The sequence below is a fragment of the Mastacembelus armatus genome, chromosome 10 (assembly GCF_900324485.2).
Source record: "Mastacembelus armatus chromosome 10, fMasArm1.2, whole genome shotgun sequence".
Taxonomy (NCBI): domain Eukaryota; kingdom Metazoa; phylum Chordata; class Actinopteri; order Synbranchiformes; family Mastacembelidae; genus Mastacembelus; species Mastacembelus armatus.
Genome location: NC_046642.1, coordinates 9,146,141 through 9,164,706, shown reverse-complemented (window position 1 = coordinate 9,164,706; position 18,566 = coordinate 9,146,141). Strand labels below are relative to the sequence as shown.

Here is an 18,566-nt window from a genome sequence, read left to right as displayed (position 1 = left end):
TTGAGCAAGGCACCGGACCCCCAACTGGGCGCCGCAGCATTGGCTGCCCACTGCCCTGGGTGTGTTTGCACGGTGTGAGTGTGTGTTCACTGCTGTGTGTGTGCACTTGGGTGGGTTAAATGTAGAGCACATACTTGGCCATGTAAAGTCACTTTCACTTTCACTATTAAAGTCTGAAAGTATGTAGATGGTTTGGACAGATTTAGGCTGCAGGAGGCCAGGCATGACATGATAACTATAATGATGCTGGTGGTGATGGTGTCACACTGCAATATAGGCAAGATCAGTTCACAGGTAGACTGGAACCACAGCTTACTATAAGTCTGTGGTTTCATGTAAGGTACATTTTGATTTGATGATCATAATTTCACAAATTACATTGTCAGTAGTAACCAGTAACAATGAGGAAACAGTAAGCATGACAGTGAATCTTATGCGTCACATTTTATATACACAAATATGTCAAAGTGCTCTACATAAAGGATGACTAATATGAAAACTGTTTACATATGTAATGTAGGATATAGTAATAGTTTAGCATTTTCAACTCAGTTGAATTCAAATGTATTTAGCTGAGTAGGGACAATTGTTAGCAACAGTAGCGCACCAGCCAAACCCACAGATAGAAAGGAAAGGAAAGGAAAGCAAATACACATGCAAAAACCTTAGAAATTGAAGTGAAACTAGTAATTAATATATTACTAAAAAAAAGATACAAAGTAAAGAGAGCATACCAAAATAGAAGTATATAACTAAAATAGAAGCATAGAACATAGAAGAAAAAATACTAGAGTAATTACTTCTGTACATAGGCAGAGCATAGCAATGCCCTACCAAACCTCCTGCACAGGATCAACATAGTGTATTACGTAATGTTTTAATTTAGTACAGCATATAATTTAATGGAACAGTAGCCACCAGGTGGCCTCATATTAACACTATCTATTTTAAAACCAGGGGCTGCTGTCCTTCATAGAGGCCCACGCTTTGTAAATAATGTATGTTCTATGTTCTAGTCCTTGACAAGAAAATGTGAATTTTCCCTGCAGATACAAGTCAGTTTACAGTGTTCTGAGCATATTTGATGACATATTTCTGATTTGTAGCCTCAATAATGATCATTTCATATCTTAATGTTGATGTAGTAAATCTAAAGAAAACAGCTGAGCTTCTGCAGCTATAATGAAACCAAGAAAATAATGTTCATGTTTTGTGACAGCATTCAGAGACTTGCAGCAATAATGTATGTGCAGACTTTATCTCATTAAGTCATTAAACCAGTGTCCAGTCAGGCTCTGCCCCCTTCCTGCTGACTAGCCTCATCCCAAGCTCTGACCACAGCCCTATGTCAGCTGATACTGACAAACACAGACACACACACACACACACACACACACACACACACAGAAACACCCCTGCACATGTACACAGAAAAAAGAGCAGCGGCCGAAGACCATACCCATCTGCTCCTGTCCTCTACATTGCAAACATAATTACATTTTTTGTGCTTTATGGTTTCTGCTATAGAAAATTAAGATTAAAGAAACGGTCACACACCTATTCACTGTCTCGCCTAGAATCAAATGAGATGACATAATCAATAGGTCTTCTTTTGTTGTTCAGCTACCTTTAAAGGAGTAGTTTGAAATCTTATGGAATCAGGCTTGTTCACTTCGATACAGAGAGATACAACAACCAGTAAATCAATTAAATTATCAACAGAAAAATGAACTGCAAATGTTCAAAACTGATCAATCTTTTAACTAAAGACTGAAAGAAAGAATGGTTGCTGTTTCAGGCTCTTATAAACTCACCTCTCTCTTATAAACTCAATGTCTTTAGTTTTCATGTTGTGAAACTGGATGAGCATTTTCTACTTTAAATTAATCAAAAAAATGATCAACAATAATCAATAATGAAATGAAGCATTAGTTGCAGCCCTGCATGAGAAGACTGACACCACTCTCATGTCTGTATGCTAAATATGAAGTCAGTTAGCTGAGCATAGCATAAAGAAGGGAAATAAACAAAAATTCACCATGTGGTTACATATTTGTATCCACCTCTTGACACAAAATCTAAACTATATTGCCCAAAACTATTCCATTTAAGATGGTTCAAAATTCATTTAGAGAATTTATTTATTTTGGTGTCTTGTAAAGTCTAAAGTCATTGGCCCATTGCTTCACCAAACACATGATTTTGTCATAACTGGCCTTAATAGGGTGTGTTGTCAAACTCATGTCGGTGTCACACTTCAATGACACTTGACATGGGGTTAAAGCAGAAAGGGTTTGGGCTGAGCTGAGCTAAAATGGTAATACAGTTCATATTTGAATATACCCTACAGTTGCCAATGCCCTTTATTGTTTCGCAGCTAAAGGGGAAATTAAAGTAATGTTGCACATGCCATACTAAAAGTTAAAGCTCTTTTAGGAAATGCATTTTCCTTTTCAGTAAAAATAGGTTAGAGTGAGGCTTAATATTTAAGGTAACAGGTCATGTTGATATTAACATAAGCAACAAGGAGAACAGTTCTGCAATAGAAATGTTACCAATAAAGACTCTGGGTTTCTCACCAACCTTGCAAAACGATAACCCTTGTTTGCATAAGTAGTTGAGCAAACATCAAACTGGTTTTGTTCACTTGGATAGCAATATGTTAAAGTGAGCAAATCAACATGCAGCTTGACAAATAGTAAGATAGTAAAGAAATGTGTGCGTCAAAAGTGGTTAAGATTGAGTGCATTTTGAAAGGCTGATTCAGGGTGTGTGTGTGCTGCACCTGTTCATGTGGCTGCTTGACTCACAGGCCTGCAGGTCACTTTAGCAAGGCCAAGTCCGCCCTGCTGATGGACACTAAAAATGGAAGCACAGAGAAACTGATCTCTCTGTGCTCGCCCTCTACAGTGCTTCCACTTGAACAGGACAACTATTGTAGGTAATAAAACTAGTTTTATTTTCTCACTGCATATTTTCAAATGCATCTGTGTATCAGCAGCGGTTAGCTTGGCAGACAGAATTAATTGACAGTGAATGCTTTTTCAAACAGATTATTGGAGTTATTTTGGAGGGACTCAGGAAAGTCTGACATTTTACAACTTTGGGTCCTCCTCAGCTGTAGCAGCAGCAGCAGTAGTAGTAGTAGTAGTAATAGTAGTAATATGTGTAGTAAAATTCAAACCCACAGTGACCTGTGCAAAGTAGCACGTGCATTACTGCTGACAATGTGATAGTATGTAGAGCAGCTGCAAGTGCAAAGCCTGTGTTCATGTCAGAAAGTGCATGTCTGCACATTTTAAGTGCCCTCACTTTTCTGTATTCAGCGCCTCTCCTTCATTTTTCTGTTATTGACCTATTTACTTACTTGTATTTTATTTTTATGGATTCATGTACATTTCCTTTACAGAGTGAAGACTCGTTTTATTTCTAAACGCTCTTATTTTTAAAGGTCCCGCACATTGTTTCCGGTGCGTCTTTGCGTTTTTTCGCCAACTTGGCGCAGTTGTTGCATTGACGAGGCTGAAAACAGAAAACAGGACCTATCAGCAGCCGCAAAGCTGCGCCGATATGGACCCACACTAACCTCAGTCCACAATCACACCCCGCTACGGCTGGAGGAAACCTCGAGGTGTTTTTACCGCGGAACAACAAGCTGATTCAAACTTAAGACACGCTCCGGGTTTGGACGTCAGTCTCCTGGATGAGTTTTTGTTTTGAGCTGACTGATTGACAAGGCTGAACTTTCCAGATCCAGCGGCAACACAGGCGGTGAAACAACCGCACTGGGGTCACTGGGGCCGGACAGCGCGCTGGTTTTCCTCTGGATTAAACTGGTAACACGACGACAGTGCGTGGGACAATAACAAAGCCCTGCAGGGGAGCGGTGGCACAGCCGAGTAGTAAAGTTCAATGCATTTAGACACTGGCGATGATCAGCTTGTTGGAAAGTTGTGAGAGACGGCGCATTAAATGAAGCAGGTAGAAAAAGTGATGTTTTTGCAGCGCGATACGGTAACGGCAGGACGAGCCCGCTTTAACGTAGGCGTAGCCACAAAACTGTTTCTCGCAGCTGTGGCGTGTAGGTCAGACGCAGTATTATGATGTGTGAGGTGGCCATGGAGGAGCAGGAGAGGGAGATCTCGGACCTGGACCCGCAGGAGTGCCCCTCGGTGGCGGAGAACGGGGTCATGCTGGTGGTCAATCACAGCCGGGTCCACGCTCCCCTCAGCGTCGTGCTGGCCACCGTGCTCTACTGCGCAGAGTTCATCACGGCCGCCGTGCTCTGCAGCATGTACCGCAAGACAGACGACATCATCTGGATGAGCTTCACCATCACCTTCATGCTGCTGCCCGCAGTGCTCATCCAGCTGGCCTTGACGTTCATTCACAGGGACTTGGGTATGGACCGACCCCTGGTCCTCTTCCTGCACCTGCTGCTGCTCGGCCCCGTCATCAGGTAAGTGGCGCTCAGGTGGTGCAAAGTAAAGGCCCGGTCATGGTCTGGGTTAAAGGAACACTGATGATAGTTTACAGTACTGGTTGTTTATTAGAGACTTTGTTTACCATTCACAGTCACTGAGCACCAGAAAGTAGATTGACCCGTAACATACATTACTGTGCAAACTTGTGGTGTCGTAAAAGCATAATATTTGCATCTAAATGGATTTGCAGTTTATCAAGGAAATTCATTAAACTCAAAGTCATAGTTATAGTACTTCCCACCACTGGTAATTTATATTAAATGACCAAAAACACCAGTTAAGGACTGAAGTTTTGATATTTGTCCATATTCCTTAATGATGCACTGCATCTCATTGATTCACCTTTCCCTCTTATTTCCACTTTGCAGTTACACAGCAGGAGAGTTAATGGGACAAAAATTGACCATCTCTGAGTGCATAAAAGCACTACAGACAGCTAACACGTTTTATTATTATGGATGTGAGTGGAGCTGCAATGCCTGATCGATTTGCGGGCAACTATTTTGAATTTGTAATTTTTCAAGCAAAAATGCCAAACATTGAATTTGCTGCTGCTTTTCTTGGTTTTATGTTATAGGGACATTGAATATATCTAGGTTGTGAACTGTTGCTCAGGCAAAAAAGGACAATAATCACATAACTTGGTGCTTTAGGATATCGTCATAGACATTTTTGATGTTTTACATATAACAGTCTGAAGATTGATCAACAATAACAATAAGTATTAGTTGTAACCTTAGTTATATATTACTGTTCTAACCAAACAAGACATTGAAGTCATTGCTTTGCCCCAAGAGAAAAGTGTTTTGATGTTAGCGACAGAGATCGAGGGAATAATTGTCAGATTAATCAATAAAGAAAACTTTATTAGTCCATATTGTTTCAGTTTTGATTAGCTGCCTTCTTCCTGGGTTTGCAGCTGGTACTTTCCATTTACAGTCCAGTTACCTCCAAGGATGCTTATAGCTACCATGATGCTGCACCATGTTTAGTCCATTCACAGAAAAATGTGTCAATTAACAGTTCCTGCCATTTTTAAAGGAAAAACTGTGAATAAATGAAAAACATTTTCATATTTCAGCTTCTCAAATAAGACCAGTTGCTGCTTTTCTTTGTCCAATGTAAACGGAACCTGAATATTTTTGGGGGTTGTGGATATTTGGTGAAGTAAAACAGGACATTTGAAGAGCAGATGTCAGCCCTGCATTACGTAAGCTAAACAAATAATTGTAAATTGAAAGAATTGATTCTTGCAACCTTAAGGCTTAACAGACAGTCAGCTGACAATCGAACTGTTGCAGCTAAATTTTATCAACCACATGAATTTATCAAGACAGGCTGTGACATCATTGCAACATTGGTTTAACCATGGCTTTTTTTTTTTTTTTTGCACTAAATGAGGATTGCAGATTTCTCCTTCATTAACTGAGTCACACTCCAGATGGAAAGCCTGTTTACTGCGTGGAACAGGATGGATGTCTGAACATAGCAGCCTCCTACATCATCAAAAGTGTAGAACAGGATGAAAATTTCAAAACAATCAACTATTCTGTTTAGAGTCTTTTATTTTGAAGTCCCCTGGATGTTGTGGTCACGTCCTCCTGATCACAGTTGAGCCCCTGCAGTCTAGACTATAAAACCATTGTGTTAAATGACACTGCAGAGCAGGCACCAGGCCTAATAACACATCCTTCACATTTATGGCTTCTACACCACTGAGTTGTGTGACTGAGGATAATGGCACCTAAAGGTTTTGATGCTGCAGATCTGTCAGACAGCTGAACAGACCTGCCTGGATCAGGCGAGAATACGTGTACAAGTTGTACATGCAGCCAAGAAAGACAACTAGAAATAATAACGGTTGATTTATTCTTGGGAATTACATGAATTGTCCATTAAATTTAGAAAGAACAGCATATGTGTATCTCCAAAGGTTCAAGTTTTGAGCGCTTTGAAATACTGTTTTAACGTTCTAGTTGAGGGAGGGTTGAGGGCTTTTTGTGAAATACCACCAGCTTACACCTCAGTGTCAGTTGATCTCAGCTGAAAGACCTGTTTAGCGAACTATGACTCATATAGGAAGTTGCAGGAGGAGACGCCTGCTTCGTTTCTTTTAAAATCTACAATCAATACTCCCTTTCTCTTTCTCTTCGTCTTGCTCTCTGAACTTTGATTTGTCAACCTAAATGCGCTGACTTGACTTTACAGAGCTGGTTGTAAAGTTTTAATTAAAGGGTGTGTTGTTTTAGAGCTTAACTAATTCAACTCTGTCTTCAGTTGCAGGTTAGTCACCATAGCACCTGTTTTGCAGTAAAAAGTGTAGCTGAAAAACATGTAAATGTTTTAGTCTGTGGAAAACCCCTGAATGTTCTATGATCCTGCACACATCTCTCTTCCACCTACGAGTGCTTTGTTTGTCCCAGTGATTTATAACAGACATGAGCACAAATCTGCTTTTGTGTGAACCTGTGCAGGAGTATTTGCTGCATCTCTAACATGAGCGTTGTGAATGCTTTTTGCAGCTGTCTCGTTACATACAGCTGTAAAATTACTAATGTAGATTTTACATGTAACCAGAATACAAAGGATGGGACTGTTACTGCCGTGCACTTTGTTCTATTCTACTCTATTTCCAGCTCTCCTTATTCCACACTGTCCTGCTGTAAACAAATCACCTCCGCTCCATCTTTGCTCAGATGGGAGTTTTCCTGTGTGACCTGGGGAGGGTGTAATTGCTGATCTTGTGGCCGCACAGTCAAACACAACATGTCCGCTATGAGAAGGGGAATTTCACCTTACGTCTTTTGCAGTCAGCTGCATAAAAACCTTTTTTAAGAGTTTTGTTCTTCAGGACTTTTTCCAGTTTTTGTTGAGCTGCAGTCTGCCAGAAAATAACATGATGGTCCATCCACACAGTCAATATTGAAACCTAAAGGAAGGGGGTTGGTTTATCCTCTGCAAGGTGGACCTTGTCTTAACTTGTCTCTTTAAATATATAATCGTGCTGTCAAAGCAGGGACGAAAACTACATAACTACTTTGTCATCTTGGACCAGTCGCAGCATGCAGAGTTTCTTGTTTTGTGTGTCTTTTTGTGTCTCTCTGTGCTTTACAACCTCTCCACAGTTCTTTGAGGCCTTGTTGTGAGTAAGATAAGTCCAATGGGGGTAATCCCATGAGACCAAAACAGGATGATATTCCTAAAGAGCTGCTGAAAGAATTTCCTGAATACCCTGCTGCTGTTCAGTTAGAGAACATCATTGTTTCAGTTGTCACAGGAGTCTCTTAGTGGTATTTCTCACACTGTACTGCTATATTCACACACAAGAGGGAACAGATTGCTTGTGTAGATTGCGAAAAAAGAGGTGCAGGCCACATATTTCCTTTTTATAAATCCATAAGACGGTGCCTTGGAAGTCAGCATATTGATTCTGTTGCCTAATGCATTCATCAGTAGTGCTGTATTTTTCGTAAGTGAAATTCAGCCTGCCTCTCAGTCGCTTTACAGAATCCTAAGTGCTCCCTGGCTCTGATTCAGTACCCTTACAGTTTGTCCTCAGCCCGGTTCTGCTGCCAGGGTTCCAGGAAAGGATGCCAGTAAATCAGGTCTTTGTGCCTGCCCTGTTTATTCTGTCATAAACCTTGTATACATATATAAAGGTTACTCAGCCTCAACTGCCATGGCTATCAGTCCAGAAGTGTAAGTATGTGTGCCTGTGTAGAGATAAGAGCCTGCTTGCGAGTAACAACAACATTTTCCCTGGAAGCCTCTCGTTTGGGTTAAACACAGTTCAGGAACCAGCATGACAGTTTGGTGCTGTACCGGATTTACAATGGAAGTGAAGAGAACTGTAAGCAGCAACTGAAGCGACAGTATCTGAAAATGCACAGACGCTGACTCTGGACTGGGCATAGTTGAACCATGGAGTAGATTTATGAGATTCCTGAGCTTCTGAGTCTTATTTCCAAAGTTGGAGATTTTGGGAGTGAAAAGATAACATTCCAGCACAGTGAAGTGAGCTTCAGGGCAGCAGTAGGAGCCCTCAGAGAGGTATTTTTGTCTGTTGAACACAAATATGCAGCACTGAAATTATATTAATAACTTTTGTGCCATTTTGAACATTAAGTTATCCACTTCAATGTAAAAATCATGCATGTTTCTACAAATTCGTGCTATTTTTTTAAGATTTAAATACTTTCTGCTTTGTACACCGCCCCATTTCAGCTATGATGGTGGAAAAACATGTCTCCCTCAGAAGTATAGATGTTCCCCTGTCACTGAACACAGAGAGCATTTACCTACAGAAGTTATGGGAACCACACCCAGAGGTTTTCAGTGTCTCCACTCTGGCCTAAGGGAACAGTGTTTTCTCTGTTCTGGCTGCCCCCTGGTGGAGCCTCTTTGTTTGGCTCATATTAGTTTAGCTTTACAAGAATTAAAGGTATGTTTATGAGGGTTCCGTACATGACACAGTATTTCTGATATCTCTGATGTCTACATAAGAAATACCTAAATATTTCATTTTAAGCTGAAAGGCTGGAAGCAAGCTGCCATAAGAGGCCTTACATATTCACATTATAATGGTTAAGACTTTATCTTAAAAACATGAAATATCATAGTCCCAGTGTGGTGTTAAGTCTAACATTGCACTGCCCTCTGTTGGGATGAAAATATTACTTTACTCACAGTCACTCTGCTCTCTCCTCTCAGGTGTTTTGAGGCTCTGGTGGTCTATTTCAAGGCAGGTAAAAAGGAGGAACCGTATGTCACCATCTCCAGGAAGATCAACCTGAAGAAGGGACAGGGGATGCCCATGGAGTGGGAAATCGGACAGTCAGAGCGCATCCTGGCCACGCACAGGAACGCCTTCAAACGCACAGCAGTCATCCAAGCTTTTCTGGGCTCCACGCCTCAGCTGACGCTCCAGCTGTATGCCACCATCCAGGAAAAATACATCCTCCCTACAAGATGTAAGATAGATGGGTCCAAAGTACTGTTCCACTTAATGGGTACCACCAGAAATTAAAATCACAGTGTTAGATCCTGATTATTTTTCTTGATTGCTTGGATGAAGTATTTCTTAAATGATGAAATTCTGTGAGACTGGCAGCTTTAGTACTGTGATTCACCACTTTGATCCTATTTCACATATACAATTAAATTTCATTGCCAGTTCTGTGTATATAGTTGCAGTTTAGGAAGGATGGAAAATGTTAATTGTTATGTTTTAGGATTGACCAGTCCTGTCTGAGTTAGCGTCAGAAGTTAGATAAGCTAACTTTAACAAGAAGAGGTTTTTGAACAGATGACTTCTGTCTGTGTTCACAGTGGCTCTGATGATCATCACCCTGATCTCCATCACATATGGGGCTCTTGTGTGCACCGTTCTGGCCATCCAGATCAGGTATGATGACTACAAGGTGCGGGTGCGTCCTGCAGCCTACTTGTGTATGATCATTTGGAGAGGTTTGGAGATTGCTACCCGGATCACCGCCCTTGTCCTCTTCAGCACCGCGTTCACACACTGGATAATCCTCGTCGGTATGGCTAACTTGCTGTTCTTCTTCTTCCTTCCCTGGGCTGAGTTCTGGGCTAGGAAAGGCTCACTGCCTGAGAACGTGGAGAAAAACTACTCAAAACTAGGCACCACAGTGGTGCTGTGCATGTTCACATTGCTCTATGCCTGCATCAACATCTTCTGCTGGTCAGCAGTGCAGCTGGACCTCTCCCACCGAGAGCTCATTGAGAGGAAGCAGCGCTGGAACCGCCTAGCCCTATACTACTGTGGACGCTTTGTTGAGAACTTCCTCCTCATCACCCTCTGGTACTTCTTCAAGTCGGACTTTTACGAGTATGTGTGTGCGCCGCTGCTGTGCATCCAGCTGCTGATCTGCTACAGCCTGGCTGTGCTCTTCATGTTGCTCTTCTATCAGTTCTGCCACCCCTGCAGAAGCCTCTTTAAGTACAACGTCCACGACTGCCTGCATTGTGTCTGCTGCCGCAAAGGGACAGGGGGGATGAGAGGGAGGAGAGGGAAGCCACCACTCTCGTACTCCACTGCTGCCACCATGGTGCTGGTCCCAGAGGAGCCGCTGGAACTGTTGGACCCCCAAAACTCACATCCTCCTGACCTGACCAGTCAGCTGGGAGAGAGGGAGACTGCTATTGTTGATGACATGATGGAAGCAGCCTGAGAACAACTTAGGGGAACTGTGAACAAATGGAAGTTCTCTACTGTACAAATGGATCCTGGGAATGAATGTGTGCAAGGAATGATGCAGGTGCTGCAGGGAGCACTCCTGAACGAAGCCTCGAGTAGTCTAACCAAAAAGAAAAAAGATTTTGTTTATTTGAGTAAGTGAGATGATGTAATAGAGAAAACATTTTCATAAAATCTTATCCATTCATGGTTCCGCGAGTTCAGGTCGCCTGCTGCAGATGTCTTTATCACAGATGGCTACATACACTACCAAGGAATGTAGCATGTTTAGATATGCAGTGCTGTACAAAGGCTGCCTTCAGAGAGCAGCAGTGGGTCACGTACAGTGGCCCAGGTGTGTGGAAAATGTGCCAAGTGTGTGCGCAGTGCCTGAAAGACTGAGCAGGATGACCCCAGCTTACTTCCTCTCAGGGTCTTTACACTATGAATGCCTTGTTTGCACACTTTTACATAAACCTGCTGTGATGGTTCACTTTGTGTTGTTGACTGTTCAGTCTGGTTGCCTTAATAATAATAATAATAATAATAATAAAAAAACATGTGACAAGCAAGTGAAAATATTCAGTTTTTAAAAAACAAAGGCAATATCAGATGTGTATGCTTCAAAAACTTATAGATGCATTAATAGGAATGACACTAAATGAGCTTCTGTTTTACTGAAATACTTTACCATTTCACTTGTTTTCTATTCTTTGTCGTGTTTGTTTAGTGCCTTGACCACAGTTGTGTTACTTGAAATTTAAATAAAATAATTTGATGTCTACACATTGATTCTTACTGTTTTCTTAAAATGTGACTATTTACCAGACAAACACACATTAAAACACTCAAAATGCATCATTTCTCACAATCTGGACTTTCCTGTACGATGGAACATATTTCCTCATTCCTGCTGTTCACACCTGTGAACCAAGAAGATTCCAAGAAGGAAACTTGCTCTCTGAGCTTTCTCAATCATACAGTTTCTCTCTACCTTTTTCCCTCCTGTCTGATCACCTGTAACATTTCAAACGGGGGAGGAGCCCGGGCAGGTGACTATAAAATCCAAAGTGCGGGTAAACTGAAGACGCAGAGAAGCTGACGCAGTTAAGTGCGCAACATGGGTAACTGGATTATCAACAATGGACTTTCAGCCTTTATACTGGTGAGCTGTTAATATTTACACTTTATGAATTATATCTTTGAAATAGTAAAGAAGACCAACGTTGACATAGGTGAGAATTTACGCACAGCTTTTACGCTCAAAATGACGAGTGTCCAAAATTAGCTATACCTGTCGGTGTCGGAGATTCTGCGTCTCCGGCATAGCGGATTAGATGATTAGTCTTCGTGTGAAAGTCTGTGTTTCTTTGCAGGTGGTCTGGATGGGCATCAACATCTTTCTTTTTCTCTGGTTTTACTTCTTCTACGATTTGGGGGATCAGTTTTTCTACACGCGTAAACTCCTGGGGGTAAGTACAGAAATGTAACTGGTCAGATAAATGGAACTGCTGAACTTTTTTTTTTCACTGATTGGAGAAATACTCAGATCTTTTACAATAAGAAACGTACCAATAAAAATGTAAAAACAGAAAAAAAACTATCAGTAAAATACATAAAAACAGCCCAGCTCTTGTGACTGAACTACTATTATATAACAATGTAACAATATAATAATACATAAGTAGCAGATGGTCATTTTAGAGCTACTTTTTCCTGAACCCGAGGTCACAGGATAAATCTGAGGGATGGTTCTCTAGGACAAGCAGAAAAAAATCTGCTCTTTATCTTCTAATAACTCAGAGATGTGAAATGTAACAAGGGGTCACATCTGCTTCTTTCTTTCTTTTGATTTTGAAGGTAAGAAAAAGTTGAATATTTCCCTCTGAAATGTAGAGTTACTATTTTTCCTCCACTGCTTTTAAAGTTAGATAAATACGGTTTTGTTTCAGTCTGCCTTGGCCTGGGCCAGAGCTCCTGCAGCTGTTCTCAACTTCAACTGCATGTTGATCCTCCTCCCAGTGTGCAGGAACCTGTTGTCTCTGGTCCGGGGCTCCTTTGTGGTAGGTTTGTCTATTGTTGTGTAGTAGCAGGAAGAGGTGCAGTGTCAGAACTTTCATTATATTTAGAAGTCAGATAGGAATCAAGCCTGACTGGAAACATATGTAATATTTTCACACCCATTTTTTCTTTTCATCCCTTGGTATTTATACAGTGTTAGGTGGCAAATTAAAGTATAAACACCTGAGGGGAAAATCTTAACCTAAACAGTCACCAGATCACAACCTAACTGAACATCTATTGGGGATTTTAAACCACGCTCTCGTCAAAACACCAAGTGGAATATCTCCTCCAGTAAATTTCATAGACTTGTAGAATCAAAATGTTCTGGCAGCATGGGCTGACCCAGCACCTCCCTAAGACCATTTGTGTTTTTAATGTCTTACATGTTTTTAATAGATTTTGAGGAATATAGGGTTAAAATACTGTTAATTAATAAGTTTAATTTAATGTTCTTTATCTAGTTTTCTGTTTATTTTCTTTTTTCAACTGTTTTCTGAAGTAAGAAAGATGGTATACAAATTATTTTGTTTTTCAGTTTTAACATTTTGGTAATTTAATTAATTAATTAATTAGTAATTTTTCAGCAGGACGAATAAGAGTAAAATGTAAAATGTTCTTGTCCGTGATATTGGGCTGTTTCTGTATATTAAAAATGTTAAAACATAGAACAGTATTAGCTTTATGCTTTAAAGTCAGGCCTGACTAAACAGTTGCATAATACAGATTTTTATTTGATGTACATCACATATTTTTCTGCATCGGAAAAATGTTTCTCATTATTCTTATTACTTTATCTTTTCAGTGCTGCAGCAGAACAATGAGGAAACAACTGGACAAAAATTTGACTTTCCACAAGCTGGTGGCATACATGATAGCTCTGATGACAGGTGAGCTGATGCATAATTTCCCTTTCAGTCCTGATATTGTTGTTGAATGCATTTCAACAACAGGTTTAGTTTTACCTCTACTATGTAGATATTTTAACCAAGTATGACAACAAGTAACTAACTAAAACACAATTTAACGCAGCTGTCCATCAAATTGACATCAAAAAGTATTTCAGACCCATTTTGCAGCATATTTTCCCAAACAGGAAGCAGATTTCAGCAGCTTGTGTGAATAAACACGTGAAAGCAGGCAGCCGCAGTAACAGGTCTCATCTGTCTCACAGCTGTTCATACGATCGCCCATTTGCTGAACCTGGAATGGCTCAACAACAGCAGACAAGGCGTTTACGATAAGCTCAGCACAGATCTGTCCAAGCTGGAGGACACAGAAAGCAGCACATACCTGAACCCAATCCGCATAAAAGACATGGTAAGTCTTTTGCTAGTTATTGTCAATTAAACTAGGAAAACTGCACTGAAGTAAAGTTTTTTCGTCAATACGCTTACTTCTTAACTTTACAAATACAGAATAAAGTAAGAAGCCTAAGACTCTACAGCTGTGCTGGCAGCTCTGAGACTGTAGATAGGCACAGTGGTGGTTTTAGCTAGCTCGTAACATCAACATGCCAATATGCTCACAGTAACAATGCTAAGATGCTGGTACGCACCATCTGCCTTATGTGAGTGTTATTAGTTTTGCAGGTATTTCAAAGGAAAACAAAGCCCTGTTGAATTTTTGACCTTATGGTCACATTAAAGGAGGAACATTAATGTATCTACCACATTTCATGGCAATTTGTCCAATTATTTTAAAAAAATTTTCACTTAAAACCAAAAATGTCAACCTCATGATGGTTCCAGATTTAAAATCAGGGGTTCACCAAAGTGAGCAGGATTCATCTTCCTGGAGCCATGAATGTTGAGATATTTCAGCCTGGACCAAAGTAGTGGACTAACAGACTAACTGAAACGTGTTCTCCTTCTGCTTGGGTTTCAGGATCCACAGCAGATCCCAACCTACTTTGCCTTCACCACCATCGCCGGCCTGACAGGTGTCATCATCACTCTGGCCCTCATCCTCATCATCACCTCCTCCATGGAGGTCATCAGACGCAGCTATTTTGAAGTCTTCTGGTACACGCATCATCTCTTCATCATCTTCTTCGCTGGGCTCGTCTTTCACGGGGCTGGGTAAGAGAAAAAGTCTCTGTTTTTGTTTCTATTTTTCTTGGAATGTGGTTACTAGCTGGTTTTACTTGTCTCTTCTACAGGCGCATTGTGAGGAGTCAACAGTCAACAAATCCACCACATAATGTCACCTTCTGTAAAGATCGCAGTGATGACTGGGGAAAGATTCCTGAGTGCCCTATTCCTCAGTTTGCAGGAGGGTTTCCACAGGTTTGTCTGTTTCTACTACAAATGACTTAATTATTACAACTCAGGTCAGTTGACAGTAATTTAAATCACATTTTGTCTGTGTCGCTTTTTTTTTTTTTTCCAGACCTGGATGTGGGTGATTGGTCCGATGATTCTGTATCTTTGCGAGCGTTGTCTACGGTTCATTCGTTACATGCAGACAGTCAAATACAGGAAGGTATATTTGAGTCATGATTTGTTTGCTGCTTTCTGAGTTTCTTTGCACGTCCTGTTAAAGTGACTCAGAGCGTTTGCCTCACTTCCAGATCGTAATGCGACCGTCCAAAGTCCTGGAGCTGCAGCTGGTGAAAAACGGTTTCAAAATGGAGGTGGGGCAGTACGTCTTTCTCAACTGCCCGGCCATTTCTCAGCTGGAGTGGCACCCGTTCACCATGACCTCTGCCCCCGAGGAGGATTTCTTCAGTGTCCACATCCGCTCAGCTGGAGACTGGACTGACAAACTCATTGACTTAATGCAGCAGCTACCAGAGGGTGCACAGGGACCAAAGTGAGTACTTCTTCCAAACATTGTTCTAGTACAAATTATTATGTACTTCTCCCAGCTACCCCAGTACTGGTTGTCAATGGTAATGATAGTAGGACCGATCAGAATGAGGTTGAATAACTTAAATCTTGTGTGGGGCTGCTCTTGGCCCCATTTCCCAGAAACCATGTTTCCCACAACCATTTGTACTGAGCAACTGATTGTTGGGCCCTGCAAAGATTTAATCACTCTATAATGTCCCACAGAAAATAAACAGTGCAGAGCCAGATAGTAATAATATAAACACTTTTTAGTTAGTTTAGTTAGATATGTTATGTTACAAATTAAGTATTAATCAGGTCTGGGAATTATGAGAAAAGCAGAATTTGACAACTAGATGAGGAAAATTTCTCACCACCAAATCCATTTACCTGTTCAAAAGTTCCAGACAGAGCTACTAAATGGACCTTGTGGTGAGATCATTTTACTGTATTATTTGTGTGTATAATTATATTTAATGTTTTTCTGGGTTTTGAGTGTTTGAGTGTATGAAAGCCTCTCTGGGGATGCCCTTTGTAAATTAGCTTGTCAGTAGTTTTGGTCTATTCTGCATATTTGCCCCAAAAAACCCATTAAATTTTTTTTTTTTTTTTTTAAATCATCATAGTAATTCCAGATATTACAAATGAATAGTGATTACAGGTATAATATAACCAGCTGAGACATGACTGACATGTATTGTATTTGAGGGATTGTGCAGTGATGCAAGTCTACATGAAGGCTTACCTGACCCAGTTTTATATCATTGTTTCCAAGGATTAAACAGTAATGACAGGGCAGTGGTCCATTGTGTACACATAAACACTACACATGAATTCACTGTGTTCACCAGCCTGCAAGGCACTCTTTTAAGGCTTTTTCATGTTTAGCTTATTTGACATAACTGAAGATTTTCTTCAGGTTGGGCGTGGACGGACCCTTTGGCACAGCCAGCGAGGATGTATTTGACTATGAGGTCAGCATGCTGGTTGGGGCTGGCATCGGAGTCACACCCTTCGCCTCAATCCTCAAGTCCATCTGGTACAAGTTCAAAGACTCAGACCCAAACTTGCGCACCAGAAAGGTAATTACGCAAACGCCGCAATCAATCAGTCTGAGTTTGACATTTAAACCTTAAACTCATTTCATCACACTGACACGCTGCTGAGTGACAGAGGAGCTGTTATTGTCTCTTAAATAAAGAGCATTGTGTGTTTTCACAGTACACCCATGTTAGAAGACAAGTCATCAGCAGTGTGGCCAACATTCTTGTAAAAGGATCATTGTTTAACACTCCTGCATCTGCTTCCTGGTTTCAGATTTATTTCTATTGGCTCTGCCGTGAAACACATGCCTTTGAGTGGTTCGCAGACCTCCTGCAGGTGCTGGAGAAAGAGATGGAAGAGAGAGGCTTGGGGGATTTCCTCACCTACAAGCTCTACCTGACTGGATGGGATCAAAGCCATGTGAGTGTGTGAACTGGTCCTTAGTCACTTAAAGTCCAGACAAATAGTGTCAGGTCATTTCAACATAAACTGAGATGTAATATTTCTGTTTTTCCCTTATTCCATCACAGGCTACTCACGTGATGGTTCACTTTGATAAGGAAACAGATGTGATCACTGGGCTCAAACAGAAAACGTGCTATGGCAGACCCATCTGGGACAAGGAGTTCGAACAAGTCTGCAAAGAGAACCCCACGTAAGAAAAAAACCTAAGAAAATTAAAAATGTCTTTAATTCCCTTATGAAACACCAAGAGTGATTAATCCTGTTAACCATGGTGAAAGAAGTATTCAGATTATCGGTCTGTCTATCTATCCATCCAATTTATTCAGTGTTTATATGCTACTTATGAATTAGCGACTCAAGATGTTAGGGATATACTTAAATATCTCAAAATTAGTACAGAATGTGAGTCAATGTACACATAAACACTTCCACCACTGCCTATTATGCCTTTTTTAATTTAGTCGTCGATCTTAATCTTGTTTCATCCTCAGCTCTGCAGTGGGAACTTTCTTATGTGGCCCTGAAGCTCTTGCAAAAGTCTTGGAAAAGAAATGTGCCAAATACTCAGACATCGATCCTCGAAAGACCAAGTTTTACTTTAACAAGGAGAACTTCTGAGCAGAGAAACGGCAGCAGTTTCTCTGTCAGAAAAACTGCAGATTACCTGATAACAAACTGCCTGACAACCTAAGGCACTGGGTGTGTTTAAATACATTGTACACCAGTAAAGATGCATGGTATGTTATTTTCAGCTGCTCAGGGACCTACTTGAACTGTTTTCGAGTCTTTAAACATACCATAACTTATACTGCTAGTTCATTGTGTGGAAAACAACCTTTTTTTGCACAAAGACAGATTAACATTTGAATCAATACAGTATGTAATTCAATGTATTTCTTTCAAGTTGCAATAATTTACAAGTTACCACTAGCGCAGCTCAGCTATGGCTGCAACAAATGATTATTTCTATTATCTTAGATATTTTCTTATTTTAATGTCAGAAAATAGTATTAAGAAAAAATAATTACATTTTAAAAGCTGCAACCATTTTTTGTCCTTTTGTACTAAAAAAAAATGACTTGATCAGATTCATGGTCTTTTTCCTGTGGAATGATTAATTGATTTATTTTAAAGTGAGTATACTTCATCTGAAGATTATATTGTATATGTAGCACAATATACTGAATCTTGTGCTTTCTAACTAAATACATGTGAATGTGTTACAGGTTACAAAAAACTACTGTGAGCTCTGAAGAAGAGTTGTTAAAAATTATTTTTGTCATGCATGTTTTTCTAAAGCTTTGAGGAAGCAGATTTCTTGGAAATATATAATGGTTTATTGTCAAGGTGTCTGACATTTCCCTGTCAGAATAAATAAATGAAAAGATAAGAATCAGGACGTCAATCCAATTGTGGTTAATCATCCTCATGCCTACAGAATGAAAGTGTTTTTGTTACATTACTTGGCCTATTTTAATTTTA

At 40.4% G+C, this 18,566-nt stretch overlaps 2 protein-coding genes across 4 annotated transcripts; both read left to right on the top strand.

The window, feature by feature from the left end:
- The first annotated feature begins 2,681 nt into the window (after nt 1–2,681).
- Nucleotides 2,682–11,465, top strand: xkrx (XK related X-linked). 3 transcript variants are annotated; one of them, XM_026330565.1, is made up of 4 exons: nt 2,684–2,937; nt 3,410–4,459; nt 9,195–9,454; nt 9,813–11,265. In XM_026330565.1, the coding sequence occupies exons 2-4, from the start codon at nt 4,101–4,103 to the stop codon at nt 10,676–10,678; spliced, it is 1,485 nt and encodes a 494-aa protein (XP_026186350.1). In that variant the 5' UTR covers nt 2,684–2,937; nt 3,410–4,100; the 3' UTR covers nt 10,679–11,265. The 3 variants fall into 3 exon arrangements, with proteins under 3 accessions (XP_026186351.1, XP_026186350.1, XP_026186349.1); XM_026330564.1 differs by having other exon boundaries at nt 2,684–2,941; XM_026330566.2 differs by lacking the exon at nt 3,410–4,459 and having other exon boundaries at nt 2,682–2,941; nt 9,813–11,465.
- A 93-nt stretch (nt 11,466–11,558) lies between these two features.
- nox1 (NADPH oxidase 1) lies at nt 11,559–18,549 on the top strand. Its single transcript, XM_026330670.1, has 13 exons — nt 11,559–11,848; nt 12,060–12,155; nt 12,636–12,746; nt 13,550–13,634; nt 13,919–14,064; nt 14,632–14,825; nt 14,906–15,032; nt 15,136–15,228; nt 15,317–15,558; nt 16,495–16,657; nt 16,893–17,039; nt 17,150–17,274; nt 17,576–18,549. The coding sequence occupies exons 1-13, from the start codon at nt 11,804–11,806 to the stop codon at nt 17,700–17,702; spliced, it is 1,701 nt and encodes a 566-aa protein (XP_026186455.1). The 5' UTR covers nt 11,559–11,803; the 3' UTR covers nt 17,703–18,549.
- The last annotated feature ends 17 nt before the right edge of the window (nt 18,550–18,566 follow it).